Here is a 21,204-nt window from a genome sequence, read left to right on the forward strand (position 1 = left end):
TTATGTATATATTTGAAAGCCTTCATTTTAATGCTAACTTCCCTTTCCAACAGAAATGAGGAAGGACATGGTGGGTGATAGGGGAGACAAAATGAAATTAATCTAATGGGATTTCTTGATAAAAATTGCTGTTCTGTTTTTATACCTTTTTAGCTGACTGATTTCTCAGCTTGCTTCTCTATCCTTATCTTCAGTTTAGAAATTTTTTGTTTGCTTGTTTTAAGCTTTGACTTCTCCTTAAAAGATGAAGATGAATGAAAAATTCAGAATAACATTTAATCTCACTTTTTTTTCTTTCTTTTTGTTAGTGGCCAGACTGGGTCAGGAAAAACCTTTACTATGATGGGTAAGTGCATGAGAGATTAATCTTTCAGTGGTTTCTTTTTTCTTTTTTTTTTTTTTGTCTTGAGATGTATTCCTCCTGTCAGCCACCACTCTTGAGTACTAATAATTAATTAATTTTTTAATTTAAAAAAATCTCTTTAGGACCTTCTGATTCTGATAATTTCACTCACAGTCTGAGAGGTGTAATTCCACGGAGCTTTGAATACTTATTTTTTCTGATTGAGCGGGAAAAGGAAAAGGTACATTTATTTTATAATTACTATTGCAGTAATGTCTCACAGTAAAGATTAGCTTGGGTTGGTAAACTGGGTGTGCAGCCAATAAGTTACCAAGATAATTGCCTGAAATGTATTCATGAGAAATGCTTGCATCTAGTATTCTACCAAATTATAGTACAGTTTCTTCAGACACAAGTGTGCCCATATTTTGAGTCTAGAAATGCATCTAGGTTTCTTTATGTTGGTTGTCCCCTGGGCACCAGGAATGTATATTGAACAGAGTATATATGCAATCTAATAGCTTTAGATACATGTGAAAAGAGACTTGCTGCCATACAATGACAGACTTCATAAAACCAATCTGTTTATAGTGTAAATTACTGTGTTTTTCAGGCTGGCAGTGGAAAGAGTTTTCTCTGCAAATGCTCATTTATTGAAATCTACAATGAACAGATATTTGACTTGCTAGATTCTGCTTCAGCTGGACTCTTTCTCAGAGAACACATCAAGAAGGGAGTCTTTGTTGATGGTGCTGTTGAACAGGTGGTGTCATCTGCTGCTGAAGCATACCAGGTAATTTTTGGCACTTTTTAATGCTGGACTATTCATCTTAAATCTTACGTGGTAAATATTCCTCTTGGATTAAAGTGCATTTTTTTGCTTATTTTTGTCTGCAATGCTTTCTCCCCCCCTTTCTCCCTACTTCAAAACACAGTGTAAAAAAGCTGTTTAAGTCAATGCTTCCTGACTATCCCATACCTGGAAGAAATCAAAAAGGTTTGGAATACCTGAATGGCAATTACACTAATCTTTCCCCAATGCTTGCCCCACACATCTCTAGCAGGAAATGTAGTTTTCTGTGGCTAAGTGGGCTCCATGTGTTCCAGAATTGTCAGGTTCATTTCTCCATGAATGATACACATACAGATAGTATTGTGCGACTTTAATTTTTTTTTAATTATTCTTGTGTGTACTGCTTTCAAACAGCAGTGGCACTTTTGGAGAAAATAAATTAATATTATAACAAGTTCTGCTACTAAGCTTGACTGTAGCTATATCTTTTTTTCTATTGCATGGAATTGTGCCTACGGCTGCTTATGTCACCTGTATGTGAAGTACAGTCTGACACAGCTAAAATTGTGATATCTTTTTCATGCTTAGGTATTAACCATGGGCTGGAGAAACCGTCGTGTGGCATCAACCTCCATGAACAGAGAATCCTCCAGATCCCATGCAGTTTTCACTATCACAGTGGAATCCATGGAGAAAAACAACGAGGTTGTTAACATTCGCTCCTCCCTGCTCAACCTGGTTGATTTGGCAGGATCTGAGAGACAGAAGGACACCCATACAGAAGGACTGAGGTTAAAGGTTGGTTCTGTAGGATCTGTGGCATCTTTCTCCTTGCAGATGCAATGCCCTGTTCTTTCCATCAAATCCATTCACTCTTGTTCCCTCCTCTCTTTTAGGAAGCAGGCAACATCAATCGGTCCCTAAGCTGCCTGGCCCAAGTAATCACAGCACTTGTTGATGTGAGCAATGGCAAACAGAGACATGTTTGTTACCGGGATTCCAAGCTCACTTTTCTGCTACGGGTAATGTATATCCTCTGGATTTTAGAAAAATGTATCTCATTGGGCTTTTAACTATTAAAAGCTGAATTCCAGTGCATTAAAGTTGTTTCAATATTGGGATAAAAGATTGAAAATTGTCTCTTAGCCTAAACAGATTTCTGATCAATCCATTCCTGTTAACTAGGAATGAAGAAGACAAATCTATTTATTCTCGTAAGCTGCTCCTACTTACATATTTGGAAGTTTTAATGACAAAAAAAGCACAGTTGCATCCTTATAATTTGGGAAATAATGTGTATCAAAGTGTAATATTTAGAGATGAGTTGATACATTTGCTGAGATTTCCAGAATTAGCTTATGTATGCTTTGGATTGGTGGAGTGTTAAAGATCAGTTAAATTTAGTCTCCTGCCTGAGAGCTTATAGGCTCTTTTCGAAATGAACACAAAACAAAGACATAAGCAGTCAAAGATTTATTGTATGTCAGCACTCACCAAAATTCTGTGAAGTGTACATGAATGGCTGTAGTATATTTTTGTATTATAATATAGTATTTGTACACATACAATATTTGTATTACAACACGGTGTTGTGATCACAGCAAAATTTCTCAATGTTCCTTCCCAGTTCTGTGTAGATTGATGAAACTGAGGAATTATGTTCTTCCAATGCAACCCAAAATACAAAAATATAGGAAGAGAATTACAACTTTGTGAGCTGTTATATTAAGTGATTATTTTTTTGAGGTGTCTATGCTGCAAAGAAGTCCACAAACATGAGCTTTGTTACTACAGACTGAGAATGCCATCAAGGCTTGTGGACTATTCTGTAGTACCAGACTTTTAGTCTTTAGCTATAAATGCTGCCTTGTCTTGAGATTTGAGAGCTACTTATTTAACAGTACAGAAATGCTGTGCATGTAAAAGGGAGAGTAACCTTTTATATCCTTGGTCAATAATCTGTTGGTTTGTGATTTTGTTTGATAGTTGCAACCAGAAGGAAGATAGGTTGGAACAACAAACAGATGATGTTGAAAAGTAGTGCTACCACTGATCTGCTAATTACCAAAATTATTTTTGCAGTTGTTTAGAATTTCTTCCTCTCCCTGCTGTTCGGGTGAATAAAGTATCTCAATATAGTCTGGATTTTGAAGCCCTAAATAAAGTCTTTATTTAAGGTCACATCCTTTATACCCACATTTGAAATAAAATTTGAGAAACTTACCTTCTGTGTGGATATTTGTTAAATGAAATTATTTCTGCAATTTGTTCAAAATTATACACAGTATCTTTTAGGTGATGGCTTCCTATTGTCACCAAAAACATGTAAATAAAACTAACTTCCATGTTTTTAATAGGATTCTCTTGGTGGTAATGCAAAAACGTGTATAATTGCAAACGTTCACCCAGGATCCAAGTGTTTTGGTGAAACACTGTCCACTCTTAATTTTGCTCAGAGGGCAAAGTTGATTAAAAACAAGGTAAGAAAGTTACTTAATGTCTTTATTGTAGCAACAGACACTTGTCATTTAAGTTACACATCTGCAAGCAAGGTAGATTCACTTAAGTACTCTTGTACTTTCACTAATTTAATTTGATTTAGCTTATTTGAAAACATTAATTTGCATTGTGTTTTTTGTAAAGACAAAGTGTTTTTGAAAAGGGCTTGTTTGCTCTTGCTTAGGAATAAAGGACAACAGCTAAGTTGTCCTTTATTAAGTAGTGACTAAGTAATGGCTGCACACAGCTCTTATTCATTGTTTGCTCTCAGAGCACTTCATTAGAAAGGAAAAAGTAAATCTATAAAAATGCAAATTGACAAAAAAAGTTCTGATTCAATGTTGTTTCTGTTCACTTGTTCTGTATTAATTCTAGTGCCCAAAATGTAACTTTTCATGAGTGGATGTTTAACAGCATGCTGTCATTTAGCTGAAACTGTCTCTGATGTATACTGCTTTGTTGGTGAAAAAAGGTCCAGACAAAATTCTGCAAAAACATTACATTTTTTAACATCTAATTCTGCCTGAAGTGCAACTTGCTGATTTCTCAGCGAATGGAACTTTACTTTTTCAAGGAATTCTACCTTTTCTAAGATAGAAGGAGTTCTCAGTAGTACTGAGAACTGGTTTTCATTCTTTGAGTTTTTTCTTATCATGTAAGATTTTTATTTGTACCTTTTCCTAATTTTCTCCTATTTATAAAAGGCTGTAGTAAATGAAGATACACAAGGAAATGTGAACCAGCTGCAAGCTGAAGTCAAGAAGTTGAAAGAGCAGCTTGCTAAACTTACTTCAGTGCCATCTGTGTACAGTATTTCTGTATCACAAGGTAAGAGTTGGAGGTGAGGGAGAATTTGCTACTTCTGTAACCCAGAAGGTTGGGGAACAATTTGTGTTTTTGTAGGGACTGATGTACTGGGATCATATTTTGCTTTTGGTTTCTATTTCCTGTACTTTTATCTGCTACCTTACAGAAATTGTTAATGTGGTTTTATTTTCTTCCTCATAAGTTTGGGTACTGGACTATGGTTTTATTATATGATACCTAGATATGCTTCCACTTCTTAAGATCTTTGCTGCCTAATCCTTTAAGTAACCAAAAGTTTGCATGTTATTCCTTGTATATTTTAGTCAGAGGGAAGGCACAATGTTGCATTCTTTTTAAGCTCAGGACAGGATTTTCTTCCCACTTTTCCCTTTTTGCCCATTCCAGAACCTAAGAGGGATGCTTACTTCCAACAGACATTTGATTTCAATATAAGGTGGAAATAGGGTTTTTAGGTAATCTTCCATAAGCTTCTCACTAGGCCATTTTATCTGCAATACAGATCTCAGCAGAGCTTCCCAGTCTGTATGTTTCTCACTGAAATGTGCTGCTTGATAATGTTTGGTTGCAAGGTTGTAAACTTTGTCTTGTAACTCTTACTGCTTTTGTGAGTCAACTCTTTCCTGACCTTGCCAAGAAATAGAAGATACAGCAGGAGAAGTTATGACAGAAGTTAGAAAGTCTTGTCTAATATAAAGCATCTGGGCTTGAGTTTTCCCAAGGAAAAAGTACTTCCATGTTAGCATACAAGTTCAGCCAATAAAAACAAGTCAGAGATGAGGTAGGACACTGAAACATGGTTCATAAATATATGAATATTGACAGAAGGCTCAATGTTTAAACCCATTATAGAGTTCAGAGGGAAAACAAGTGATGATGGTTAAACACTGAGGAGTCTTGAGAAGAACCTAATATATCAGAGCTGTGTTTGCTCTGTGCAGTTAAATTATGTTTGCAATACTCAATCACAGAAATACAAAATCAGAAACATGATGGCATTTTAAAATATATTAAATCATGATAATGTAGCTATCATGCACATAGATACTATGGTGATTAGTATTCCATAAATAAGTAGACTTGCCTGTATTAGAACTTTCAGACACACTATTTTGAATTAATTTCTAAGTGGATTATTAAGCCGTCTTAATCCCTTGTGTGGACACTTTCCTTCCAGATTAAACCACTAATTGTCCACAGAATTCAAGCTTATTTTCCTAAACTTCCTTCTCATGAACCAGTCAGTCCACTTTTAATATGTACAAACTGTACTAATAATGGCTTAGTGTTATCAAATTAATTTCAGAGGGATTTTGCATTTAATAGATATGCTTAGCTGAACAGACTGATTCTTTTACTTTAATAAAAGTCCATTGCAAGGCTGTTTAATGCTTGAACAACTTTGTTAATTATACAATTATGTAAATTAGCTGTGTTCTTTATCAGCACTTGCAGGTGACTCGGAATGACTGTCTAAACAGTGTGCTCTGGATATGGCACATGATCTTTGTGGAAGAATTACACTGTTTAAAGAATTTATTTGCATTTAATTTACACAATTGTCATGTTATAAGTGTAGAAAAACCTGTCTAAGTGGTATTTTAATAAATATTGCATTTGTTTTTTTGACTTCCCCTACAGATGCTGTTGAAAAAGGGAAGAGCAACATAAATTACATGAACAACTTTCTTGAAGCAATGTTGTTCTGGGAGAAATCAGAAGGTGAAAAGAAGGTAAGAAAACACTGATATTTCTAAGTGCATTCAGTGTACTTTCTGGTGAGAGGCAAGTAAGCATATTGCAGCTGACTCTCTTAATGATTTCCCTTGATTTTGAATAAAAATACTCTGTCCAACGATAGCAAGGTTTGGTTACAAGGGAACTTAGTCAAATGACATTTAAGATAACACCTACAGTGCTTAAGGACAATGGTTCAGTAGTGAACTTGTCAGTGGTGCATTAATGCTTGGATCTGATGATCCTAAAAGTCTTTTCCAACTGAAATAATTCTATATTTCTATTCTGTCTTTCAAATTCTGACAAGCCATAGGTTAGCTTTGATAGTATATATAATTTTAGGGGCTGCGGGCTTTATTGGGGTTTTCTAATTTAAAAAAAATTGAACAGAGCAAGCTTCTGTTTTGCTGAATTTTGAGTGTTTTAATCAACAGTATGTTTTTTGAAGCAAATGTCCCAGTCATTCTCATTTTATTGTGCTTTGGTCGTGGTATAGTAATGAGACAGACAAATGGATTTATTTTTTTTTTCCTAAAGAAAATTAACTGAAACAGGCACTCTAGTGAAGTGCATCTGAGGTGCTTAACAGAATACTTACTCTACTAGATTGTATTGGAGTTTCTACGTACAGTTTTTGCAACACTTTGTGTCATTTTAGTTCTTGATACAAGCTGTTATCTACAAATCTGCTAAAAATAGTAGTGTGTGTATTCACAAAATTACTGTTAACTGAGATTTTGCATGATTTGTCTGCCTGCCATACGTATGTAAGAGGTGCACCTTAAAAATTCACTAATCTGTCTATGTGCTTTCTAAGAATTTATTAGAAAAAGTGGCACAGCTAGAAGAGCTGTGTGCCAAGAAGGAAAAATTTGTTCAGTCCAATAAAATGATCATTAAATTCCGGGAACACCATATTGATCGCTTGGAGAGGTGTCATAAAGAAGCTGGTAGAATGTTATTGCCGAAAGAGCAAGATGATCTCCTCAGTGACTTAAGGGAAGAAGTGCAGATACTCAGAGAACAGGTAAAGTCTTTGTTGTTTCTTTTCTGGAACAGTTTTTTTTGTGAATAGCTCACATGTTGTAGTCCTGTGATGTGTGAATAGCGGCTTTTTAGGAAGTTCAAGCAGAAAAGCAGAGGATGGGTGGTGGGTTCCCTTGCAGAAGCATCTCAAACACATGGGGCTTCCCTATGGAAGAGACAGTGGCTGGGTTTAGAGTTTGAGTTTGCCTAAGAGAAGAGTTTAGTAAGAGTGATGTTGTGGTGGGAGCTTGCCACAGGCCACCTGATCTGGGTTAGGCAGAGGACAAGTTTCTTTTCAGCACCTCAGGGAAGTCTCCAAATCACAAATCCTCATTCAGATGGCAGACCTCAATCTCTGTGACATCACTTGAAAGGGAAAGACAGCAGGATGGCAATAATGCTGTGGGTTTTGAAAGATAATACACATGCCAGGTGAACATATAAAGGGGATGTGGTCCTGGAGCTGTTTGAAGAACAGCTTTGGGTTATTCAGGTGGCTAGTGGGTGTGGTGTCTTTTGTGAGGCAGTTTTGAAGAACAAAGAAACACAAGAGAGAAGGCAAATTCTTGAAAAACAATTTCCTCCAACACAAGGAGGGAAGAGGAGTAAATGTCTTGGCAGAGTAGCATAAATCTGTAGCTCATAATTGAGCTTCAAAGGAAAGGGGGGAGGAGGACAAGAAACAAAGTTCAGGACAGTCCTTTATTGACTACAGAAACATTACTATGGCTTGCAAGGAAGATTCCATTACTATGGTGTTGAGAAAGCCAAAGTTTAAAGTTAAAATGAAAAAGGGTATCAAGAGCAGCAAGAAAAGCATCTTACTGCTTTATTACCAGTAACAGAGTAAACACATAAGATGTAAACTCACTGTCTTGAGAGTAGATTCCAAGGCAGTAAGAAAATTACCAAAGAAAAACTGAGTAGTTTTAACCATTATGGGGAACACCTCTTTTCCTTTTCTATTACAATTTAATCCCTATTAAAGGTAGTAGGGTAACAGCTAGATAGCTATAGCATTGTCTGGAAAATAAAAACTGTTGAATAAAACATTGATTATCACAGATGGAACAACACCCACGAATTGCAAAGTACGCCATGGAGAACCATAATCTCAGAGAGGAGAATAAAAAGCTTCGTTCTTTACAATCAGTTAAAAAGGCCCAAGAAATTGATGCTCAGACCATTGCAGAGCTAGAAAAAGCTTTTTTGGAAGCTTCAGCCACAGAGAACAGTACTAAAGGTAAAAAATGCTAATGTTTTCCAGATAAATGTGCTTACTGTGTTTCTGCTGTGTGCAGCATGGTGTTGAAAATGTCTGTCTTAATGTATTTTTGCCTTCCTCAAAGTGGTACCTGAAGACTGATAAAACAATTTTACTTAATTGTATTCATGTTGGCCTTCCAGCTATAGGGAATTTTGATTTGCATCTTGTGAAAGTCATCTATAATCTCATTTTGTGCTCCTTAGTTATCATGAAGACTGCAGTAATATTAATTATTACTGGTTTTCATGTGAACTGTTGCCAGTACCTATTTTTGTCAGTCTCAATGACAAAATTGCTGCTGTGCTGTTCAAAAGCTGGCAAGCGCTTTCATTCTAGTGAGACTTTAGGTATTTGAGCTGCTGTGTGATTTCAGAGGTCTGTGTTTGTTCTTTAGGTCACCGCTTACATTCCAGCACCGTGTCAGTGGAAGGCAACTCGCTGGCATCTGTGGAAAGGCTGAAAGCTCATCTGCTGCAGACCCAAGCTGAACTGGCATCTTCAAAGCAAGAATACGAAGAATTTAAAGAGCTAACCAAGTGAGACAAAACAGTATTGAAATATCTCTAATTAAATGGTTTTAAGTCATTATTCATATTGATTTTTCAAAGACTCAGATCCTGATTATACCAGATAGGCTGGTTCTTTGCATGTAAGAAAGGGCCAGCTTGAGGATAATAGTATGCACACCCAGGGTATGTTCCTGTTGAACTTGCTAATTCCCAGACTAGGGAACAGCCATCATTAAATCTGAAGGTACATCTGCACTGCTGCAGGTTTCCTTGTCTTTTCCAAAGCCACTCTTGATAGCAGGATGCAGAAAAATGCTTCACACCGTGCAGGAGATGGACATACCCTTTAATTCTGGTAGTCACCTCCCTAACAGTGCTGGGAGAGTTTGGCTTAGTTTCCTTGCAGAGCAGATGTCTTCAGTAATTAAAACAATACAGGTGGAGGTACTGACAGGAAGTAGGAATTGATGGGATAGGGGCAAATGAGAGAGGTATTTGGAGGTTTGGTTTTGTGCAGCAGTAGTTTTTAATATAATCACTTTAAGTCTGCAAGTTTGAGTCAACATAAATGTAGAATCCAAGCACCTGAGAAAACTGGCTGACCTGTTGGTTAATTTTTTATCTCAATTTCAAAGATATTTAAGAAGGCAATAAAACTGTTATCTTGAGACTTGTTATGGGAACAAAGGTTTAATTCAAATCAGAGCCAAGACACGGTGTCAGTAGTACATTTATATCCATTATATCCATAAACATGAGGTAAGGCTCTACTTTGCCCTTATTAATGTAGTAAAGAATTTACTGTCATTGTTCTCCTAGAGGGCATCACAAGATAATGGGAATGGCCTCACTAATACCTTCAGTGTTCATATGCATGTGAATAATACATTACTTCACTTGATTAACCCCATTTCTGAAAAATTCAGATCTTGTAACTGCAGATAGAAGAAAAATAGCATTTCCATCAAATGTAATGCAAGCCTGGAAGGCAAAAGGGACCTGATTTTTAAAAAATTAATTTTAATTGTACCTAACAATGTTGCTTTCTGTTGATTTCAGTGAAACTAAAGTGTAATTCTAAAGGTATCAGGCACAATTTTGCCTCCCCACTTCTATTTTTACACAGTAACTTTAAATGCTTTTTTGCTCTTTTAGGCAATTGTACAAATCTGTATTTTTATTGTTAGGTTTCTGTGTAGCAAATCCTATGAACTTTATAAATAATAGTATTATGATCTACTGAGATTATCAATTCAGCAGTCCATCCATTGTTCCATATCATTAATTGCAGTAATCTTTTTATATTTTTATATATTGATTATTTTTCTGCCCATTAGATAGATTTCTATTTTATGTGTTCCATGTTTTGTGAATGTCTTACTTTCTTGTTAGTATGTATGCACTTTATTATCAATTACCAACATTTTCTTGGTGGAGTGCAGTCAAACAGAAATGTGTTTTTCAGCCTTTGGAGTCACTAAATTTCACTAAATTTAAACTTGTTTCCAGTTTCAGAGTGACTGAAATTTTACATACAGGTTACATATGCTGTAACTGAATAAAAGTAGAGTAAAATAGCAATTTCATAAAAACAACATATGCTGATTTTTCTGCTGTCCAATTGCAGTCAGAACTTCTACTCTGTTCCCTAAGTTTTGCTGCAGATGCCAAGAGCATGAGGGAAAATGATTGCATTAAACTGCCAAGAGATTAAATAGTATGTTTCCATTTGTGCATAGACTTTGACCCTACCATTATGACAGTAATGGCAACTATCACAGTAAAGGATGTAGTTCTGCAAAGTACCTAGTGAAAATTATTCCTAAATTTCTGCTCAACTGTTGGATTTCAGCTAAAGTACTCTTAGAGGGCAAAATAATCTTAACAGAGCAGCACTTTCAAAAAAAAAAAGTCTTTAAAGGATTTTCTTTAATCCTGGCAAGCTCCAGTTTAGACTTCTCATATAACTGGATAACATTTTTAAAGCTTAAAACCATATTGGTATGGGTGATATCACTTTCTCATAAAAGGAACTGCAGAGCTCTCAGCTTATTTCTTACTATGTAATGGATTTTTTTTCTGACATGTTTAGTTATCCATCTGCTTGCTTCATTATGCAGGCACAAATAAGCTGCTTAGCTTTTTAATTTTTTATACCTTATTTTTTACTTTTTAATTCAGCAGTAGTGGCTTTCTTCTCAAAATAATGCATTTTGGTGTTTGGGTAAAAGTTCAGCTGCAGTTTGCTCATTGGCAATACTGCAGTGTATCCTTACTGATAGGAAGGCATACTCATGGAGTCATTTTGACAGTAGCAAAATACCTCCTAAACAGGAAAAAACAGATGGAACTGGAATCAGAGCTTCAATCCCTTCAGAAAGCCAACCAGCATCTTGAAAACATTCTGGAGGCAACCAAAGCACACAAGCGCCAAGAAGTCTCTCAACTCCATAAGCTACACAGAGAAAACCTTAAGGTAGGAGAATAAGTTTATTTAAGGCCACACACTACTTACTCCTGAGTTGTGCAAGAGTACAGACTGTCATTTGTGTGATCCCTTAGCCTGACTAGTTTTCTGGAATGTTCTCCATACATGATAAACCAAATAGGCTACTTTTTATTCTGGAGTATTAACTGAATGGCTGCTGCTGTCATCAGATGACAAATCTGAAGAAGTAATAGTAGTTCAGAGCTAGCCACTTTAAGTATTTTATTTAATTATTCTGCCTATAGAATTCAAAAAATACAATACCAGACAGAGTTTTAATTTCATTTTACAGTTAAAATAAAGACTGCTTTGTAATCTTTGTAACAGAGCATAACCACTCCAACTAGAGCTTACCAGCTAAGGTCTCGTCTTGTGCCGCGAATAAGCCCAGATTATAATTTTGAAGATTTTCAGCATTCTGAAGAAATGATGGATGACATTCTAAAAGAGCCAGTTCCTCCAGAGATGAGTGAACAAGCATGTGAAGCCATTGCTGAGGAGCTCAAAATGGCACAGGTGAATGTTCTGAATAAAAAGTGAAGTGTATGTGCAACTTTATAAAAAAGAAGGCTTTGCCATGAGGTACCTCCCCTGCACCAAGTGCATTTTGATTTGCATGGGAAACTGAAGCCCCTCATTAATACTTAACTCTAAACAGTTCTCTATACATTGTACTTGAAAGAGGATTTACAACAAAAATACTGAAAATGATTCGAAGGTTGAATATCATAAGTAGTTTGTTGCAGGATGTTCATATTTTTTTTCTATTTAAACCTGATAACTTGTCTCTGAGGAATCCTCTTTATAAGCTGACAGCTACATTTGTAACAATACACAAGCTTAATATATAATACGTCATTATTTGAAGAAACCTGCCAAATAATGCTTGTCCACCATTATACATTGTCTTGTATCTTTTCTAATGGGCAGGGAGGGTCTTTTGTCACATAAAAAAACACTACAAATTTATCTGAGCTGCTCTCTAGAAGCTGGAGCTAACTGCTCTCTAGAAGCTGGAGCTAACTTGGCACAGCAGCCAAGACCCCTCTTTGATGCTTACCATAGTACAGAGATCCTATAAGAAGTTTAACCAGTGTATATTTTGAATAATTTCTTTTTAAAGCCTTATTTTTCCAAGATAAACATGTGTCTGAAAGCTAAGTGTTTTCTGGATTCAGTCCTTGTATTCACTGATGGATTTTCTTGTATTTTGGCAGTTAAGTTAGAAATAGGAGAAATCAGCTACTTAAGATACCAGATGATTTTCTGAGTGTTCTGTTTTCTGTTGGTTCAGGTCATAAAAATAGAAACTTGTTGACTTTCTATATTTAATAAGCACAGACTGCCATATGGCATGTGAAAAAAAGTGCAAGATGGGTGCTCTAATTTTGAGTGTCTGTTGTGTCACAGGAGCAACTGAGCACAATGCAGACAAAGCTGGATGAAGAGGAAAGCAAGAATATGAAACTCCAGCAGCATATTAATAAACTGGAGCATCACTCTGCACAAATACAGGAGGTGAGAGAAAAATGTAATACAGGGCTCATGTAACTATCCTGCAGTCATACTGCTGTTTTGTCTGGTGAGGTCTTGCAAGGTTACTCACATTTTGACAAATTTACATAGCATCATAACCCAGGGCTGTGCAGGAAGATAAGGATTTAAAATCATGGAATAGTTTGGTTTGGTTTAAAGGTCATCTAATCCAACCCCCTGGAGTTGGACTGAGCAGAGAAAGTTGATATGATGTAACACTGCAGTTTTAAGTTAGGTTTTGTTGCTTTAAATCTTGTGAATCCAAGTCTGCTTGAGCTTAGATACAAGCAAATAAACACTGTTGTGGTTGGGTTTGGCAAACTTCATGATTTCTGGAAAACAGCTATAGGGACAAGGAAATTTTAAACTTTGGAATGCTGAAAATACTCATCTAAGTCAGAACTACCTATCAGATCTTTGCAAGTCTTTCTTAATTGTTAGGATTGGTTTATCATAGAAAAGGAAATAAGGCCTGTATTCTTTCCACATCAGTCTCACTTGTGATATCTGTGATATCAGCTCCTAAGCTGTGGGCTCCTTTTAAATGAACTTTTTAGATAAAGTAATGTCTTCAGTTATATATATTATTTTTTCCTTGGACTTTGAGGGATTTCAGAGTCACCAAATACTGAATTTAAAGAAAAATGTATTTATAATCAGTTGATGAAATGCTTTAATATTATTGTTACAGTGTGTGGCCTACCCAATCCCACACTTCCTTCTATTTAAAAAATTTTGCTTTTTTTTTCAAGCTTCTTTCATCTGAAAGGAATGACTGGAGTAAAGAGCGCCAGGAGCTCCTTGAACAGATAAAATCACTTGAAAAGCAGCTTCAGGAAAGTCAAAACAATGCTGATCGTAAGTCTTTGTAATACTAAGATTTCATTAAAAGTTTTGAGTTGTCTTACTGTTTTAAATCAACAATAGCACGTGCTGAGTAACTATTTGGGGCGTTAGACGTACTGGTTTGATTTTTTTTTTTCCTTATAAAGAAAGCAATTTTTAATACTTGCTTATCATCTTTGCCTAGTCTTGCACGGTATACAATATTCAAAATGGTTCTGTCTTTGAATGTGGAGGTGGTACAAGATACAGTATTTAAAATGAAAATATTAAATGAAAACAAAGGATTAAACCTCTATTGTCTATGGAAATTACAGTGATATTGTCTGGAATGCTTTTGATTCACCTTTAAAGTCAGTGTTTTGTTGACCCTTTCCATTCATGAAGCCTTTTTGTGTGTGACTTTTGAGATTAATTCCTTTGAAAACATGCAAAGCTTTGTGATCCCAGCAGGTTCTGTAGCATTATGTGTCCTTTATCTAAAACAGTTTTCCAAATAACATGTCAATTATTTTGGGGTTTTTTGACAGTATTGACAAGTGAAGTCCATGACTTGCGCATTGTCCTGCAGTCTGCAGACAAGGAGCTGTCTGATGTAAAACTGGAATATAATGCCTTTAGGGAAAAGCAAGAGAAAGAAATAAGTCAGCTTTCTGGTAGACATATGGATGTCCAGTTCCAGCTGGACAGTGTCAGGTATGTTGGCAGTTTGGTACAATGAATTGTCATCCCTTCTGGATGCATCCAGTCATTTAGTTATCCTCTCCTGTGTGTGAACTTACACTTCACATGTTTTCTCTAAAGTTGCTGGTTTGTGTTTGTTCTTTGCTTGTTTATTTGTTTTTTGGGGGTATTGGGTTGTTTGGGTTGTTTGATTGGGGTTTTTTTTGCTCTGTTCTTTCATGCCTATTTCAGGCAACATGGTGGAATTATTAGAAAGAAAGCAAAATGTGCCTGCCTTAATTTTTCTTTCCTATATAATTTTCTCATTAAATAGGATATATCTATAAACTTGCTGCTCTCCAGAAGTTAAGTGGACAGTTTGTCAGTCTGGTCACATGAAGCAGGTGACATAATGATACCACTCTAAAAGTTTCAAGCAGAAAGAAATCACAAAAAATAACTGAAGTTTGAGTATCAAAGCCAGAAAAGCTCATTGCCTTGTCTGCAATAATTGCAATTATCATCAGGAGAGGATAATCAGTATGATTTTTAATTACTCATGTGATTTCGTTATGTTGGGTATTGTTGCTGTTTTGTTTAGTTTGTTTTGTTGTGCTTTGGTTTTATGTTTTGGGTTTGTTCTTTATTCCTGGAAAACTTCACTACATTTTGTATTATAGCAGCTCATGTCTTAGCTGAAGTAATTTTTTGAGTGAGGCATTGTAAGACCAGAAATCTGGAACTGAAATTAAATGCTGTGATTGTATTGGTGCATTCTGTGTCTTGGAGAGTATTCTTTCCCTCTGTATATTATCTGAATATTTTAAAATACAGTTGATTGGAGTATTTTTATAAGGACACAAACCCTTACTAGTTTATTTGGTCTGGGTTTTTTTATGAAGGCTAGAACATGAAAAGATTCTTGAAGAAAAGGCAAGCCTGCAGGATGACTACGACAATTTGCAGGAGGTGGCCAAGTTTGAGACAGACCAGCTGAAGCAACAACTTGAGGAGGGGAAACAAGAAGCAGAAGCAATGAAAACTGAGCTGAGTGTAAGACAGTCAAGGATTTTAAAGGACTTGATTATACAGAACCCAGACTGCCTAATTTCTATTATTGTATCACTGATAACATTCCACAGTAGTAATAGGTTTCTTTGTGATTTCATTTGGAAGATGTACCCAAATTCTTTTTCCAAACTTAGTGCAAGATTTTTGCAACCACAGGCTATCAGAAATATCCAGTAGCATCATACATAATAAGTTTTTAGGCTGAAGAAATTGCTCTGGAAATGTTGAGGGAGATGGGTTAATTACTAAAGGAATAAGATGCTTCTTTGGAAAGGAATCTTGACATTGAAATGCTGACATGACCTTTTATCTCAGGGCTAGCCAAGACTAGCCTAATTATTCTATCTTTAAAAGCAGATTCTTAAAAATTTTCATAGTAGATGTGATCTTGTTAAAATGATCTATGGCTTGTGGTGGATCACTGTGCTGCAATTTAGTTGATACTGTCCTTGAAAGCTTGTCAGACTGCAGTGACTGCAGAACAGCAGCAAGGTTCCTCAAGGGATTTTGCAAATAATTTTGCCTGTGTTTCTGCAGGGTATGTGGTGCCTGCTCGGCAAATTTCATATAAATTTTCCTTGTTAGTGTTTAAGAGAATGCTGACAGATTGAATATTATTGGTTTAAACTCTGTATATTTCAGTATTTTGAACAAATACAGAATTTTAAAATGCCCTCCAATTAATTTACAAATGGAAAATTCCAAATTTTCCCCTCACAGCCTTGGATATTGAGGAACATCATAGCTATATGAAATTATTATTAATGGCAGGTGAAAAGATTTGATTACCTAATATAAATAAGAGTTTACTTTTGAACATCTTCAGGACAAACTAAAGATCTTCCAGTTTCCAATTAAGGTTTTCTGGGGTGGTTGGGTTTTTTCAGTCATCTTAAGGATTTGTTTAGATGTTTATTTTTTTTTAAATTGCTTTAGAGACCTTATATTGTAACTTCTTATAGCAAACATATATTTTGATATTCTAGAACCTTTTGCAGCTTCTGAAAGCAGAAAAAGAACATAATGAAAAACTAACATTGCAATTACAAGAAGACAAAGAAAACAATTCAAAGTAAGTTTTAATTAGCAATGGGGTATATTTTCATTTGACCTCATTGGTGCTATATGTTGTATTTAGATGGGGATCCCATTTCTAGAGATATTTTACTCCAAATGGGTTTTTATTTCATCTAAATCAGAACAGCAATTCATTTTTGTTTAAAGTAATTTTATTGTACAGTTTTTCATGTTAAAGATAAAATTCTGCCACTGGTAGCAGTGTAAGGCTAGTAACTAAAGTATTAGACTTTTGTATAGCACTGAGAAGGTGATAACTGAAGAACTTAAAAACATTAAGCGCAAATAAAATAAACTCATATCACTTTGTTCTTTTTAAAGTTTGATTATATTTCTAGTGAGAAATATAGTCAAAGCATGTTTTTATTTTTACCAGGGAGCTGTTGAAAATACTTGAAAAAGGACGGGTGGAGAAACCATTTTCAGAATTGGAGACACAGTGTGAGCAGCAGGTACAACAGTAGATTTTGAATGTGTGAATTGTGTGTTTGTGGCTTTCCTTGGGCATTAAGAACAATTTTATTGGTGTACAGACTGTTAGCTTGATTACCAGCAAAATAAATGTAGAGTGCTCAGGCTACATATTGTTTTGTTAAGCTACTGGTTCATTTTTTAGGTAAGTTTAACAACTTACTTCCTTTTTTTTTTTTTTCATTACTTGGTGCTGTATAAAATACAACAAAGGTAGTGAAGACATTCTTTCACAAATATTATTTCCTCTAGGAAGCAAAACTGAAGATGTTGGAACAGGAGCTCGCTGCTGCTGAAGAGACTATTGCTTCTTTGAAGAAAACAAATGATACAGATAAGGTTTGGGCTTATTTCTGTTACTGATACACACTCTTGTGGGTAACTATGTTCTGTAGTAGAGATGAAAGACCAGAGCCTTCCTGTGCTGCTTATTAATTTTGTGCTTTTAGGCAATCCTGGCTATTTTAGCTAATTGCCAAGTAAAAGAAATCCTACTTTTTCCTAGCACGGAGTTTGTAGGGAGGTAGGAAACTGGTCTGCATTCAGAGAAAAGACAACTTGACTGAAGGTTAAAAAAAAAATGAAGATAAAACTGTCTACTGGACAAAACATTCAATGCCTAAACAATGCATAACTCCCCAGATGATTAACAGAGCCTTCCACTCAGGGCTCTGTTGTAATGGGCAGATGGAAAAGGTAAGAAAGGTGTTGTAAGATGTGACTGTGTGTCACATTATAAGTAAAATCAAAGCACTTCTTTATGTAAAGACTGTTGTAGTGTGAAAGCTGAGTTCCCCTACTGCAAGCATATGTGCTGTCTATAAAACAGCCATAAGAAATCACACAGTGTGTTTACTGCCTGGCATGATGGAATGGTAAGTATTGCTTTTTCCATCATAAACCCAAAAATCTGACATGCACAAGGTCAGAATCACCTGGTATTATCAGTGCAGTGGTGTTTCTTGAATGTGCCTTTTTCCATTACAAACAACCCTTCAATTATAGTAGTTCTGTTCTCCTATTAGTAAAGCATTACTAAGACTAAATCAGCAGGCCAATCTTCTCTTCTAATGAACACTGCAGGTTATTTGGCTCTTTCTTTAAGTGCTTAGAACAAAAGCCAGTGATTTAGCAATGAATTTTCTGTTTATTTTTTATATGTGCAGTTTGAGGACTCATTTTCACCTGATTGATTAAAGTTTCGGATTGACAAATTATATATCAAAAAAGTCCAGTTATACATTATATGGATTTTATATGGATTTTATCAGGATTAATTTTTTTATGTTGCAGGAAGTTGTAACTGACTTGATGAGACAGATCCAGGAGCTGAGGTCTTCAATTAATCATAAAACTGAGTCCATAGATGGGCTGACAAGAGAGCTCGAGGATATAAATGTAAGTTCTGTCATTTTGAAGGACGTGGTATCGTTCTTTAGAATGGGATGCAATGGCATGTCTAATCACAGGTCTCAGACAGTATAACTTGCTGCAGTGTTTTGGAAGGAAACTTCTTTGTTTTGACATGTTGAAATCTTCTGAACATTTTAAGCCTAAGGCTGTCTCAAAAAGTGAACCCTCTCCACGTGGTGGGTAAAAAGCTGTGTCTCTAAAGGGACCTATTCACATACTGTAAACCCCACTCAGCTGACAGTCACATTTAGATTTTCTCAGAAATTGGCAATTTAAGACCTCAGCAACTGAAGCTGAATTGTAAATTCATTTTTGATGGAGTGAATTTTTATGTTGCTGGTATTACTATGTTCTACATCTGAAAACAAGTACAAAGAACTAAAACTGTGTATTTGAATAACTATGAATAAATATGATGCCTCTGCTTTATTAAAATATGTCTGGTTCGAAAATAGATAGAGCAACCAACAGAATGCTTTACATAATATGTGTGAACTGTGAATGCCAAAGGTTCTATAGAAGAAAAATGTTGATGAGACAGATTTCTAAATATGGCTAGCTCTTTAATAATGGTTTTAGTGGGTAATATGTATTGTAGTGGCTAATTCATGTTAATAATCTTTTTATATCATTCTGACAACTAATCTCTACAAACAGTTTGTATAATTTAACAAGTAAAATATATCATTCTGGTTTTAGTCATTGTCACTCATTTCTAAATTTAATTTTCATCAAAATATTTGTGATGTACATTTATTTGGCTTCTGTTTGCCAACTTTACCTAATAACATGTTTTTCTAAAATACTTAAAATCTGATTGAATGCTTTTTTTAGTACAAGTATAATATTGTTCTGGCTGCAAAAGAAGAAAGCACAGGAATCATAGAAGATCGGGAAAAGAAGATTGAAGAACTGAAGGAAGCCTTGGAAGGAAGAGAAATAGCTGATAACATTGAGGTAGAAACACTAATGTTGGTGTCTTATGATTATTTGTTCAACCAGACCAACTGGATGTGGTTTTGCTTAAAATGCTCATGTAAAACTTAACCTCATTTTAGTTCAAACTACAGCTAGTTAAGCTGTTCGTAAAAGAATTTTTCATGAGATACCTGACAAATTCTGTTAAATTGCCATGTTACTTGACATAAATATTTTATAAGCTACTTCATAAAAGCCTATGCTAAGAGCCTGGTTTAATTTTGTTAAGGCCACTAAGGAATCATCAGCTGAATTTAATGGCAGCTTTAGATGATGCAGCTGAGAAATTAAAATAGGTAGAAGAATATATTATGTTCCACAGTGTCTCTTCCCCCACTGAACTATATTCAGCAATATCTTTTCTTTGCTCATAATTTAAACTAAAAGCTCCACCTGCTGGAAGCAGATCTAGGGCACACATTTGATTCAGATGTGGTTTTGCTTTTTAATATTATATTTTTCTTTAACTCTTTTCTATTACTGCTGTCACCATTTTGTTGTTTAACTTGTCAAACAGTCAAAATACTAGCAGCTCCTTACAAGTAATTTCTACAAGATCATCTGTGATTAGATTTGCTGGTCCAATCAGATAGCACCAATAAAGTCTTCCAGGGAAGACTGTGTTTCTCAAAGGATATTAAACAGCATGTAAATCTGTTTTAAAATAAACAGATTGTGTTCATAGTCATATCTAAAAGTGACATTCTGAAAACCAAAGCTGAGTTGTCCAGTAAATGGATCATTTTGGGGTTTTTGGCTTTTTTTAACTTAGTGCCAGTTCCTGTTTCAATGTTATCCTTGGATATATCTGGCTCCTGATAAAATTATAGCGTTTCTCCTTCACTTTATACTTCAGTTACTAATTTCTTAATGCTTTTTTAACTGGACAAGAAGAACTAATCTGAGGTTGCATTTAAAATACTAGATGAGGTTTCTCCTTATGTGTTAACACATCTTGTTTAGGTATGATGCCCCACCAGATAGGGTGGGAGTATAGATCCTAGAGTAAATGTAAAGGTAGCTGTGGAATATCAGTGCACTAAAAAAAGCTGTAATCACTTCAGTGTGATTAAAATCTATACATTCTTTTCTGGTTTCTTTTGAAATACAGTTTATATTTTAAAATAGTGACTAATTCCAAAGATCTTCCACTAGAATCTTAATTGTCACTATACTGGGGAAAAGTTCTCATTTTTTGTTCTGTAACCAAGACAAAGATATCAAAATATGCTAAAATAAATTTATAGATGAATGCTTCCTACAATTCATGATGAAGAAGTGGAAGGAAGAGGGAGATGCTTGTAGCTGTTAGCAATCTCAGCACCAATGACAAAACATCTTGAACCAACTGACTTAGAGCAATAACTTTAATATTTCTTTTTTTACACATCCAACAACTTAAAACAGAGGGACCTTCTGTATGAAGAATTGCATCATACTGCTGATCAGCTGACCAGTCTGACAGAGGCCTCTAAGAAACACCATGCATTGCTCCAGTGTGCACAGGAAGACATAGCAAAGAAAGAAGCTGTAATCCAGGAACTCAGGGAACAGGTAAAACAAAGAAATATTCACAGTTAGCTCATTGAGAGGGAGCTGTGGTCAGTTGCAGCTTCTGAAAAAGGTTTCACTTGTCATTTTAAAGCATCTGGTACATAGTCCTCT

The 21,204-nt window shown here is 35.4% G+C and overlaps 1 protein-coding gene across 1 annotated transcript in view; it reads left to right on the plus strand.

Moving 5' to 3' along the window:
* The window catches only part of KIF15 (kinesin family member 15), a 33,917-nt gene that overhangs the window by 5,093 nt on the left and 7,620 nt on the right, over positions 1-21,204 (plus strand). Inside the window, exons 5-27 of the mRNA XM_064703363.1 lie at positions 309-346; positions 487-584; positions 957-1,136; positions 1,725-1,934; positions 2,033-2,158; positions 3,494-3,616; positions 4,340-4,463; positions 6,102-6,193; positions 7,015-7,224; positions 8,289-8,466; positions 8,885-9,026; positions 11,334-11,475; positions 11,815-12,003; positions 12,898-13,005; positions 13,776-13,881; positions 14,397-14,562; positions 15,432-15,582; positions 16,587-16,672; positions 17,054-17,129; positions 17,401-17,487; positions 18,442-18,546; positions 19,396-19,518; positions 20,947-21,093. Of these exons, the coding sequence (XP_064559433.1) occupies positions 309-346; positions 487-584; positions 957-1,136; positions 1,725-1,934; positions 2,033-2,158; positions 3,494-3,616; positions 4,340-4,463; positions 6,102-6,193; positions 7,015-7,224; positions 8,289-8,466; positions 8,885-9,026; positions 11,334-11,475; positions 11,815-12,003; positions 12,898-13,005; positions 13,776-13,881; positions 14,397-14,562; positions 15,432-15,582; positions 16,587-16,672; positions 17,054-17,129; positions 17,401-17,487; positions 18,442-18,546; positions 19,396-19,518; positions 20,947-21,093 (3,007 nt within the window). The remainder of the gene's footprint in view (positions 1-308; positions 347-486; positions 585-956; positions 1,137-1,724; positions 1,935-2,032; positions 2,159-3,493; positions 3,617-4,339; positions 4,464-6,101; positions 6,194-7,014; positions 7,225-8,288; positions 8,467-8,884; positions 9,027-11,333; positions 11,476-11,814; positions 12,004-12,897; positions 13,006-13,775; positions 13,882-14,396; positions 14,563-15,431; positions 15,583-16,586; positions 16,673-17,053; positions 17,130-17,400; positions 17,488-18,441; positions 18,547-19,395; positions 19,519-20,946; positions 21,094-21,204) is intronic.

The sequence above is a fragment of the Zonotrichia leucophrys genome, chromosome 2 (assembly GCF_028769735.1).
Source record: "Zonotrichia leucophrys gambelii isolate GWCS_2022_RI chromosome 2, RI_Zleu_2.0, whole genome shotgun sequence".
Lineage (NCBI taxonomy): Eukaryota > Metazoa > Chordata > Aves > Passeriformes > Passerellidae > Zonotrichia > Zonotrichia leucophrys.